Below are 12,613 nucleotides of genomic sequence, written 5' to 3'. Positions count from 1 at the left end.
AGTCTTCCTGTCTCATCTACTGCCCAAGCCTAAGTGAATCGGCGGCTGGTCGGCTCAGGCTTCAGTCATGCAGAGTGAAATGGATAAAGCCTATCATCCTTCTTCCTTCTTCCTTCCGGAGTCCAGGCAATGACTTTGAAGTTCTTGGGTGTTTGAAGTAGACATCCTGTTCCCAGCTAAGCCTCAGAGGGGAGAGATTGTGCCGAGGGTCCCACGTAGAACACTCACGGGCTTGGGTTTGGTTCCAGGATGGACACATTGCCCTTCATCTTGCTGTGAGGCGTTGCCAGATAGAGGTCATCAAGACCCTCCTTGGCCATGGGTGTCTTGTGGATTTCCAAGACAGGCATGGCAACACACCCCTGCATGTCGCCTGCAAAGACGGAAGTGCACCTATCGTGGTGGCCCTCTGTGAAGCCAACTGTAGTCTGGACATCTCAAACAAGGTACTTGTAAAGGGTGGGATCCCCAGATTCCCACCGGCTTCTGTGTTCTTGCCATGTCTTTATTATTATCTTGTCATAGCTGAGGACGACTGTCGCTCACATGTACTTGCTTTCTAGGGGACAGTGTCGTTTTGAACTGGGTGACTGTTGAGTCGTTTCCTAGACCAACAGAAGGTGGGGACATTAACACACACTTCCTACATATTCTGTCTTCTCACTGTTGTGCTTATAATATGAGTGAATGTGCCTATGTGTGTGTGTGTGTGTGTGTGTGTGTGTAGGGGAGGGCCTCATCTTTGCATGTGCTTATGCTTCCAAAAGGAGTCAGGGGTCATGGTACAAATGTAAGCTTCAGTAAATACTTTTCTAGCTGTGTCTGTGACCAAAGTGAGAGCACTGGGTGTCTGGTCTCTGTGGACAAAAGTTCCAAACACGGCTGTGTATTCATGTACGCGTGGGAAATCTGTCACCTTATAAGTAATAAAGGAATGAAAATAAATTGCATTTTAATAGTCCACAAAAAGCCACAATTGCAGATTCTGGACTATAGTTGTCATCTGTCATTTCCCTGAATCCCAGATAGATTTTCAATACAAAATAAGAACAGCTAAATAGTTGCGTGTTTTCAGCATGTACTATGTGAAAGGCAGGCACACTGTTTTCTTAAGGTCTTGTTAAAAAGGAAGTTGAGAGGGATTAATTTTAATTGCTGGTTTTATGATGGTTTGTCTGAGGCAAACTAGTTAATATGTGAAAGAGCTGGAGAACTGTCTTGCTGTCCCTCTTGAATATTACAAGATTAGTTGTGGTGGACACTGAAGCTGGCAATCCTTATAATCTGGGAGGTGATATCCGGGGTCTTTGCTTTAGCTGCTTCTTGCTCTCCCAATTATCCTTCCCTGATCCTGCCAAGATAGGTATGTAAGAGGCTTAGGAGGGAAGTGAAAAGGCATTCCTTCAGGATCCCCTCACTGAGTTCAAGTGGCCTCAGTGGACGTGTGCTCATTAAACTACCGTCAGCCTTCACTACAGGCCGCACAGGGGACAGATAACCTGTGCACAGCATCTGGACCACACCAGCTACTTTCTTAGCATGGACAGGGCAGGCCTGGAGCTCAGTTCCCCCTATCCAGAAAACAAAGCAAAACATGCTTTAGCTTGAGGCAAATATGTTCAGTAAAAAGTCCAGCTCTGTTGGGTATGGTGGCACACACCTGTACTCCCAACCCCTCTGATACATGGGCAGGATTGTGAGTTCGAGGCAAGCCTTTGCTACATGCTAAGAGCCTTTCTCTAACACACACAAAAAAAAAAAAACCACCAAGACAAGCCTAAGTTTCTATGTTTAAAAGCAACCAATACAGGTTAAGATGTGTCCTGGGAATCTTCAACTGCATGTGTGAGGCTCGTGGTGCTATTCGTAGCATCGCAAAAGTGGACAAATGAAGCACAGGGATTCACAGTGGGTGTTTGATCACACAGCAGGCTGGGACAGCACGGACTGGGGAATAGTTCTGGGGGTGTGAATGTCAGCTTGTGATCTGCAGCAGGGTTAGACTTGTGTGGAGCAGGAACCTGCCAGCTGTCATAAGGCAGCCTTCTGGCTGTGTGCATGCATGCTGAATGGTCTCATGCTGGAGATGGACATGGGAGGAAGCTGGCTCTGCTTTGTAAAAGCCACGTTTGAACCTACTCCATCCTTCAAAGCCTGACCTACCCCTGAGAGGTAAAACCCCAGTGGCCCACTCCCATGCCCCCAGGCTTTACCTCTCCTGAAGTTCTGTGACCTCCCCCATCATTGTATTGTGAGCCAAGTCTCTATCCTGTGAACCTTAAATGACAAATGATATTCAGACCCTGCCTGTCCCTCCTCTCCTGCTCCTTCCCCTCTTTCTGTTCCTCTGCCCACTTCCCCTCCTCCTCCCATCCTGACCCTCTCCCCATATCTTTCTCTCTTCCCTCTGGTGAGGAAGTAGAGATATTAAGTCATGTGCAGGAAAGTGAGTTCCAGCAACAGCTTCCCACACAGTCTGTCCAGTCTGCCTTTACTTGGGTAGCCATTTGTCAGAGTGGATGTCAAACAGAGGCATCGTGTCACTCAGGCAGGCTGCCTTTCCCCATAGATTAGATTCTTCCAGAGGTAAACCAGAACTTGACCCTTCAATTCCTGCTCCTCTCACACTAGGAGGGCAGGGACTTGCCACTCTGTGGTGACATTTCTTCATGCTTTATTGAAAGATTGGGGTGGTTGCATTTTAACCTAGCTGAGTCAGCAAACATACGAAAGGGATGGCACCATGTGTCACTAAGGCACCCCCCCAGACAGACAGACACATACACACACCACACATACACACACTCCACTCACACCTGTGTTGAGCAAGGGCACTAGGTGTGATAGGTTCCTTCTTGTACAACCCAGGGTCTTTTTTTTTTATTTAATTTTATATAACAAAGTCCAATTAAATGAAAACAAACATTTATACACAATATTTGAGAATTTGGGCGTCGTTCTTTCCAAACTACTTTCTGCTGGTAAGGGGCGCTGTCTTGGGGGATTCGAAGAAGATTCAGATATCCTAGCTGTAGTCTGTAGAGCTGTTTTGTCCAGCTGTTTGGAATGTAGGATCAGTTGATCCAACCCAGGGTCTTGAGGAGGTGAGGATTCGGTGATGAGCAGTTCTCCCTTCCGGCTGCCTTTAGAAAACCAGCACACAATAAATACAGATACAAAGTAGCAAACTCACTTCTGATCTCTGCTGGAGCAGGCACAGGGTGCTTCTGAAAGAGGAAGGCATCTGAATCTGAAAGCATTGCACTGGTGACAGAGCAGTTAGGATCCAGCTCCATGAAGAGGCCAGGAGAGGCAACAGCTGAGCCTGCGTGCATGGCTCCTGAATGCCGAGGTTCACATACGGGGGGTGGGGGGGGGCCGCAGGTCCTCAGGGCAGAGGTGATGGGAAAAGGAAGAAAATGAAGCCGGGAGGGAGGAGCCCTGGGGTCCAGATGTGAAATGCCTGGAATGTCACACTAAGGAATTTGAAGTTTGTCACGTCCAGTGCTACACACTGGAGGGAAGTAGAGGCAGAAGGCTTAGAAGTTCGAGGCCAGCCCAGGCTACATAAGGCCCTGTCCTAAAATTTCTTTCTGAGGTTCTTAGAAAGGGTCCATTTCCCTGTTGCTTTCCTTGCTAGCCTGTCTTCCCCTGTGTGAAGCTGTGCATCAGGGTTACCTTCCTTACATGTCACCTTCCAGGCATGTCACCCACATCTTCAAAGCTCTCTCCTTTCTCACACCAACTCTTGCAGTTTTGAGAGGTAAAAACTCTTCCCCAGAACCTGTAAGGAAGGTGACTAAACAAGAGGCATGTCACAGCACTGTTTGCAGTAGGATTCTAGTGGAACACTACCTCCCTCCAGCTCTGTTCCCTGCCGGCTGGCGACGGGAGTCACCATGGGTCGAATACCATTCAGGCTTCCAAAAGCATGCCATAGATTTGGTTACAGATACAGAGACACCCATGTCCTGTGAACCAGCTGGTAATGGGACGAGGAATATGATCATGTGTTCGCCAGTTCAGTTCCTTGCCTCTTACCGAAGATTCGTAGACGTGAACTGGGAGGGGAAATGCTCCAGTGTGTTAATAGAAAGCAGGGGGCATGGGGAAGAGGTAGGGTGGTATTGAGGGTTTAAGTTTCTACCACACTCCTTCTACATTAAACACTTAAAATGACAATGTGTTGGCCTATGTGAAAATAAGCACCGTGCAAGCAAATATTCCCAAGACGGGACTGTCTACATCCTCTGCATTTTTACTCATGGCTCCTGCAGAACAAATGATTTTGTAATTTCACTGTTGTGTTTATAGAGTATCTTAGCCCCTAAACTTAGCCGCCTCTAGAAAGACAAAACAGCCTTGCAGAGGAATCTCCTGCTCTTCCTCCTTACATGAGGACAGTCACCAGTGTGTGTGGTTGCTGACTCCTGCGCGGCTTCTCCGACCACGGAGTAGGGTTGGGTGTACCCCCCCCCAGTTTCATAAGATTATTTTCAAAATTTAAACAGTAAAATAGCATCACTTTATGCGTATGGTATTTTGTCTGCATGTATTATTGTGGATCACACGTGTGCCTGATGTCAGCGGGGGTCAGAGAGGGTGTGGGAACCCCTGATATGGATGGTTGTGAGCCGCCATGTGGGTGCTAGATCCTCTGGAAGAGTAGCTAGTTAGTTCACTTAACTGCAGAGCCATCAGTACAGTCCCTATTTTCAAGACCTTTGCTTCTTAGTGTAGAGGCCACCAACTCCTAAGAGGAGAGAGACCTGCAAGGACAAGTCACTGAGGAGAAAGCTGGACCATCTGAGACCCTGACTCTGAGCTACTTGGGGAGATAGTCACCCTATATCCTTCAAACCTTAAGATAGCCTTCATTATCCCTGGGGCTTCACTGCAGTACCCCAAGGTGCGTGACACACAGTTTGAGGACCACAGGCATAAAAACCATAGTAGGCATGGCCTCAAAGCCGCGTGCCCTCCACAGCCCTCTGAATCGGAACTACGTGGGTGCAGGTACACATGGGTGTCTGGGCATTCATGTTCCTGCCTCTTGCCTTGCTCTCTGTCAGCACAGCAGGACACTTGAGTATCCTGTGGCTGGCCTCCTCGTTCATCTTTTGAAGGTGTATTTGAAGCTAGTCTTTCAACTTCAAAGTTCTGCCTGGCAAGCTTGTCTCAGGGGGAGCCAGAACCTCCTCTTTAGTTCTGGTGAACACAGGCCCCTTACATAATGCTGTCTCCCCCCCCCCCCCCCTCCAGCAACAGTGGCTGTGAACCGTGAACTTTTACAGAACAGCTATGAGAACACCTTTGGTATTTTTTTTCTCTCTTCCCAGTATGGACGTACTCCGCTCCACCTTGCAGCCAACAACGGGATCCTGGATGTGGTCCGCTACCTCTGTCTGATGGGCGCCAGTGTGGAGGCCCTGACCTCGGTGAGTACCGGGCAGGTGCTGGTGTTTGGCTGCGGAGAACCATGGAAACTTCTCATGCCTCAAGGGCACGGGGAGAGAGGTATTGCCTGGCAACTGCATTCTGAAGCAGACAGGGCTGCTTAAGCTTTAACCCTCCTCTGCAGTCACATAAACATTTGCCCACACAGACCCAGCCAGTTTAATATCTAGTTAATGTTTCACCCTTGTTTTACCTCGCTCCTCCTGTGACCCGCCAGTTCGCACTGGCCTTTTGTTTACCGTGTTACACAACAGTGCCGCTTAGCTCTGTGTTCCACGTACCGATTTCTCTTTCATAAGTGTTTCCCGTTGGCCCCAGGGCTCAGGCCGCCCAGTGCCCTGTGGGAGGAGCTGATCCCCCCCCACACACACACACACCATGTGGCTGTGTAGGGAGGGGGGGGGGGTCATGAAAGGGCTGGTGTCTATTGCTTAGCATCTGCCTTTCTTGCTGGGCCTGAAAATTACTTTTAAGTAAGATGCAATCCATTCCTCTCACCGAGGCTTAGTACCCCAACAGCAGAAGAGGCCCTTTGCTTCACATTTTATAAAATAACCAGAGATAAGAGTTTGGCCAACAAGATGAGGTTGCAGTTCCGTTGTGGCCATGAAATATTGCTTGAGTTGTTGCTGGCCCAACCGTGGGTTGATTGCTTGTGTGTGTGTGGGGGGGGGAGGGGTCAGGAGAGTCAGTTGTGAAGGTGATCATGTGGCATTTGATGGGGCAGCCCACCAACCCCAGGCTCTGAAGCAGGAAGTACAGCTTTGGTTCTAGGAGATCTTCAAGGTCTTAACCCACAGAGCCAAACCCAGCCTGCTGCTTGCTTTTGTAAATGAAGTTTCCCTGTGGCACGGCCACTCGCCTACACTTACCTGTTGTCCCTGGCTGTACATGCTACAGAATCCCAGACACCTGGCACGATCAATCCCCAGAGGGCCTGTGGGCTGGTCTGTGTGTAGGTCCTTTTGGTGGCATCCAGCTCTCAAGGCGTAACAGTCTGTTCTGTGCAGCGCTGGGCTCTCTGCAGGCACAGATGTTAACAGTGCTCAGCATGGAATGGCTACACGTCTCAGGGTACAAGGACCTGCTAGGCCGAGGTTCCCTCGCCCACCTACTTACCGAGTCTTTACCCACAGGGCAGCTTTCCCGGAGTAAAGAATCACATGCATTTTTGAGAGGAAATTTATTTCTCTGTCTCATCTCTGCCTCTTCCAGCTTCTAGAAGGGCTCTTCAGGGTTTTCTGTCCACATCGTATAGCTCCTTACTTACCCTCACCATTTACTTAGACATATCAGATGCAGGGAAACTTCTAGAAAATGAGAGAGGGGTGCTGATAAAAGAGTCTTAATAGTCCATCTGGATTCACTGGGTGATGATGGGTGAGAATCGAGTCCTGGGAGAGTGGTGGATCTTTCTCTGCAGAAGCTTGTACATGGAGTATGGACACTGAGTTGTCCAGAAGTCATCAGAGGCTTAGGAAAAGCACCAAATACAGAGGCTTGAGCGTGGTGGCCACCTGCCCCAGTAAGAATCCCAGGGACCATACTGGAGAACCACCCCCCCATGGCACCTGGCACTCTAGCCAGGGAAAGGCAGGTCTCTTAGAGCAGTGACGGCTCTCTGAGAAGGGTGGCTTGACCATGTGCTGAGAACATCGCCAAAAGGCAAAGCCCAGACTACGTCGTCTATCACTTCAGATTTTCAAGCAGCTACGTTAAAGAGACAGATGCACCAAATTTCAGTAGTAAAAATGCAAAGTATCATTTCAACGGGAGGCTTTTGAGATTATTAATATCTTTCATATTCTCTCACCTGTATCAAGATTTTAGTGCCTTATGTGTTCTGCGCTGACATAAGTTATTTGCCTTTTTTTTTTTTTTTTGGTCTGAGCCACATTTCTGACCTGGGGCTGGGGCTGCTGCTCCGTGGGACAGCCAAAGCTGTAACTTTTTTCCTGGCTGTACAAGGAACACTTGACTCCACAGCAACTTCTAGTGTCACTTTTATTTCCTAGTCTGATCTGGACCGGGAATGATCTCTATACTTCCTGCCTCCCACTTACCACTCGCTTGTCTTCCTCGGCCACTGACTCAACAGAGATCCCAGTCCTCACTGGGGATTACAAAAGAAGTTACCGGGTTTGATGGTGCCCATCGTTGATACCAGGACTTGGGAAGTAGAGGAAGGCAAATCTTTGCATCCAAAGCCAGCCTAATCTTCATAGAAAGTTCCAGGCCAGCCAGATCGATCTATGTAGTAACACCCTGTCTCAAAAGTGAAATGAAACAGTGTGTGATCAAAATGATTAAAGTGTGGTTAGTCATTTATAGGACTTTTGTAGATCCACCCCCGGAGCTAGTTGGTTGACTCCATATGCCTCTTCTCTCTCTGGATGTAACCCCCTCTGACTGGGTTTCTTCCTCACACTGCCTTCTCCTCCAGCTCAGCAAGTACCAGTGGCTCCTGTTAATCCTGCTTCTTAGTCCCGATATGCCTCTGCCTCCCTGCACTGACTTCTCCGCCTCCGCCCGCCTGTATCTCTTTCTGCCGTCCCTTGCTGGACACCAGCTGCCCAGCCTCTCTTGTCCTCTCTCTGGGACCCAGGCCTGCAACTTCACTTGAACACCCAGGCCCACCCCATGTCTGTGGACCTGCATGTCCTCAGATCTCAGCCTCCGGATGTCACCCTGGAAAGTGCAAGGCAGCCCACACCCTGCTCCTCTTCCTCAGATGCTTATCCTTATAAAGGCATCCCATGCAAATAGACAGTTTGATGGGGACTCCTGGTTGGAGGTGCAGTGTCCAATAAGGAGTCCAGTTCAGCTCAGAACAGAGGAGAAGGCCTGGCCTGCCTGTTGGATCCATCTCAGGATGTTAGGGACACAGTAAGAACGAGGTGACTGACTTTGCAGCACCCGTCTGTGCAATACACACCTGAGCTGTTCCTTCAGCCTGCGGCGAACATTCATTCTCAGGCTGGCAGTTTTGTCCCCAGGGGACACCTGGAATTATCTGGAGACACGGTTGCTTTTCAGGCGAGAGGTGGAGGATTGTTATTGGCACCTTGTTAGATTGAAGACTGTTATTAACCACCGTATAAGGCAGAGCATGGCTGTTCACAGCAGAGAATTACACAGTCCAGTAGAGCTGAGATTAAGAATCATTGGTCTAGAGAGAACCCATGTGTATCTCAAGAGCATCTTGAACTGAAGAGCTGGTAGGTTGTCAGGTAGACAGACTTCAGGTGTCCCAAGCCTGAAAATGCTGATAATGAAGCCATAAACTTATTTTGCTTCTACTGAAAAGGTGTCTTCATTTATTTGAAAATTGCTTTTTTAGGGCTGAATAAAACTCAATTGAACAGCTGTGTCCATCTCCCTTGGCGTGGATCGGGTGCAGCCACAGCTCCTGTCCCCTTGGGGGACTGTGAGGTCACTCGTGTGCTTCACTGTGAACCAGAAAGTACTCATAAGATTTTTGTGCCCACGGTATAGAATAAACCCCTTCATATGAAACCATGGCTTCCTGAAAAGTCTCTTATTAAACAGCGAGTGTCAAAGCGCGGTGGGCCCTTAGCTCTCTGCTCAGTGTTTGTCGGCAGCCTTAAACCAAACTGTGCCAGACTAAGTGTTCTTTGCAAGGCACAGTGGTTACCAGCCACGGCATTGTCTGAGGGCCAGGTTTGTATGCTTTAGAACCAAAAGACAAGGACTTACACCGAAGCAGACACTCTTGACTTCTGGGGTAGAGACGGGCCCCAGGGAAGGAAACAATCAGCCGGAGGATAAGTGTGCGCTGAAGCTGCGGGCTGAGCACCCTTCTGTTGTTAGCACAGGACACTTCTGCCTTCCCTGCTCAGACATCTCTCTTTCCTGGGTTCCCCCACCGGGGAAGCATGCCAGGATGTGATCGTTTACCTGTCTTTCTTCTAACCCCGCTGTGCCTGTTTCTTCCTCGAGCTAGCGTGTTGGGGTCACATGCAGCTCTGTTCTGCAGGGGGAAAGCGCTCATCATCTGTCTCCCATAGGACGGCAAGACGGCTGAGGACCTCGCCAGGTCGGAACAGCATGAGCATGTAGCGGGGCTCCTGGCAAGACTGCGCAAGGTGAGCCGTCATCCGAAGTTCCCCACTTCATTCTTCGTGGGGCGCTCTTGGTGTTTCCCTTGTGAACATTTAGGAGGAAGCATTGGACTTAGGTTTAGGAAGACCATCTCACCTTGCCCCGTCGGTTAGCACCCATGCAAAAGCACCTGTAGGTTTTACTCCACAGTTGGCTGTAAAAGACGAATTTGGGGGCTGGAGGGACTCTAACTAGCACAAGTGGCCTGGATTCCAGACGCAGGCCCATGAAGGAAGCTCTTGCTGGATGAACCAGCCCATTGCTCGCCAAGTTTGTGCCTCAGCATCTGCATTTGACCCCTTGGAAGAGAGGCCACCTCAGAGGATGGTAATGAGGGCCCAGAGGTGAGATAAAGGCATCCTGGGATGCCAGTCCTGTGGCTGGCACTGTCGTTTTACAACCCTGGGGTTCCTGCGGCAAACCTGGCCTCAGGGAGATCGAGAGGGGTTAGCGCAAAGCCGAGTTCCTTCTTGCGCAGTGGTCTCTCTGTGGGCACAGGGCGCATGCAGTGTGTATTCCCAGTGAGTATGGGGGCATTGCAGTGAGTCTGTACTGAGTCACCCTGCCTTGGAGCAGGCCAGAGTACTCCCCAGTGTCATGAGCTGAGGTTTCTGACCATCAGGTGAGGTTTTACAAAATTCTTTTTTTTTTTTTCTTGTTTTACATATCAATCCCATTTCTCTCTCCCTCCCATGCCCCCCAACCACCCTCCCAACCCACACCCCCCCCTCGTTCCACAGGGAGGGTAATGCCTTCCAGGAGGGGTCAACAAAATCTATCAAGTCATTTGAAGTAGGGATTATGCCCTCCCTCCTGCCTCTAGGTTGAGGGAGTATCCCTCCATGGGGAATGTGCTCCCAAAGTCCTTTCGTGCATCAGGGACACATCCTGGTTCCACTGTCTGAGGTCCCTTAGACTGCCCAGGCCTTCTAGCTGAGACCCATGTTCTGGGGGTCTTAGTCAATCCCATGCTGGATTCCCAGCTGTCAGTCTGGGGGGGGGGGCGTTAGCTCCTCCTTGTTCAGTTTAGCCGTCTCTGGGTTTCTGTAGCCTGGTCTTGTCCTCTCTCTGCATCTGGATTCCAATTCAGCTCAGTGTGTAGCTGTGGGTGTTTCCTTCTGTTTCCAACAGCTACTAGATGTTCCATAGAGCTACACTTGCCTTCACTGCCCTTGTCTCTAGACTTCAGCCTCCCAGTGTGAGGCAGGGCCCTGCTAATCCATTCAGAGTCCTGAACTAAACAACTCATCAGCACTTGGAAACACCCGATTAGGAGGTTTGGGTTCAGAAGTCAAAGCATCAGCCTTAGGGATATTGTGGGAACTCATTCAGCCAATAGTCTTTGAGGTACCAGCTCCTTCTTGGCAGTGTCTCAGGCACTGCATGTAGATGGGAGCAAGCTGGCTCTGTTGGAAGATGCAGATAGCAGCTTCCAGTGCCCAAGGGCAGAAGATCTTGGTGGCTCTTTACTTTCATTTGTGTGAGTGCTCCCCAGATAAATGAGTGCTCCCCAAATAAATATTTGTTATTCTTTTACTTGGGTGTTTGTGTGCTTCCTTAATCCACCTTCACTTGGTGCCCAACGTGGGGGGGGGAAGGTGTCTCAGGTAACTATTGGCTGAATGAGTTCCCCACAGCATAAGGGACAGAGGGGCGAGGGCAGCGGCTTGCTGCAGAAGCCAGTCCCTGCAGGAAAATGTCAGTGTGCTACATTTATTTGGAATTCTTATTTGGGTCACCAGGAGGAGAGACTGTTCGAAAGAGTGCATGGGGGGAAGGGGGAGGCCACAGAGCGTGCACAGTGCTCCCCTGCCTTCTCTGACATATTCCCCAGGGGCTGTCACCTGGCATTACAGGTGGCTGCGAAGGCCTGTCTTTGCAGAGTGTTTTTGTACCTGGCTTCCAGGCTCCTGTTACAGGGGCCTTTTTTCTCTCTTACTTTGTGAAAAGCAAAAGTTAACCTCTACACACCATGCTGTGTCCCTGCCTGTCTTAGAGGCACTCAAGGGAGAAGTGGGCCTTGGCCTTCCTCACTTGGGGACATTCCTTGTGTTCTCTGCAGTTACCCAAGGCTGTGCGCCCCCCCCCCCCCGCATGTGTTCACCTCCTAGGAGTATAGTTTTGAATGGGATAAGGAGATTGGCCTGTGGAAATAGATGGAGCTGAAGCCACCGCCACCAGTGGCAGCCAACATGAGAGCCCACGCTCATCACTGAGCAGAGAGGGGGGTTGACACAGGACCAGGGAGCCTTGCATTCAGGGGGCCTCAGGAACATCCCTCCTGGACTGGCTGGGACCACTAGGGACGCGGGTCAAGGACAGCATTACACTATAAGTAAGAGCATGACAAGGTAGGATCAAGCTGTGTGGATGCACTGGTCCAGTTCAGTGTGGAGGGTGTGGAACATTCGGTTCTATCTCTGAGAGCCAGCCAGCCATGCCTGTGTCCTCCCAGCTCCGTGACGTGACTGTTATGCTTACGCCATAAGGACCCGCGGTCTCTCGGGTGAATACATGTGTGGAGCTAGTTCCCAGCACATTGTGGTTTGGTGGGCTCTGGAAGCCCTACAGCTGCCCGCTGGCTGCTCCTTGCCAGAGGAACTAACAGGGGGAAGGTGTCCCTTCTACCACACACACAGATTCCTGCCAGGAAACAGCTCAGTAGTCCCTCCACCCACACACCTACCTGCACTGTGCTGCCTAGCCGGACCTAGTCTCCTCATCAAGATTCAAGGAAGGGGGTGGTTGATATGGCCACAGGGAGTGGGCTGCTCTCGACTTGGCCTTGAAGTGCACGTCCGTCCGTCCGTCACCTTTGTCCCTGCAAAGCTCCATGTTTATCAGGGATTTGGGGACCTTACTTGGTTGTCACATCCGTCAGATTTCCCATAAACTGATATTAAAAATGCTGGCTTTTATGCAGAAGTGCTGGGGAATGTTCTGGAAAATGGACACTGTAGGGAGTTGCCCAGAATTCAAGCTCACCAGGAGTGAAGGACACTGGCGTAGTCAGGGTTCCGACTCCTTCCATTTG

At 50.1% G+C, this 12,613-nt stretch overlaps 1 protein-coding gene across 1 annotated transcript in view; it reads left to right on the top strand.

Annotated features, from left to right (window-relative positions):
* Positions 1-12,613, top strand: part of Dapk1 (death associated protein kinase 1) — a 142,086-nt gene that overhangs the window by 110,482 nt on the left and 18,991 nt on the right. Inside the window, exons 17-19 of the mRNA XM_051194145.1 lie at positions 249-446; positions 5,340-5,438; positions 9,486-9,563. Coding sequence (XP_051050102.1) covers positions 249-446; positions 5,340-5,438; positions 9,486-9,563 — 375 coding nt within the window. The remainder of the gene's footprint in view (positions 1-248; positions 447-5,339; positions 5,439-9,485; positions 9,564-12,613) is intronic.

Source organism: Phodopus roborovskii, unplaced genomic scaffold, assembly GCF_943737965.1.
Source record: "Phodopus roborovskii unplaced genomic scaffold, PHOROB, whole genome shotgun sequence".
Taxonomy (NCBI): Eukaryota; Metazoa; Chordata; class Mammalia; order Rodentia; family Cricetidae; genus Phodopus; species Phodopus roborovskii.
This window is presented reverse-complemented; position numbering and strand designations above follow the sequence as displayed.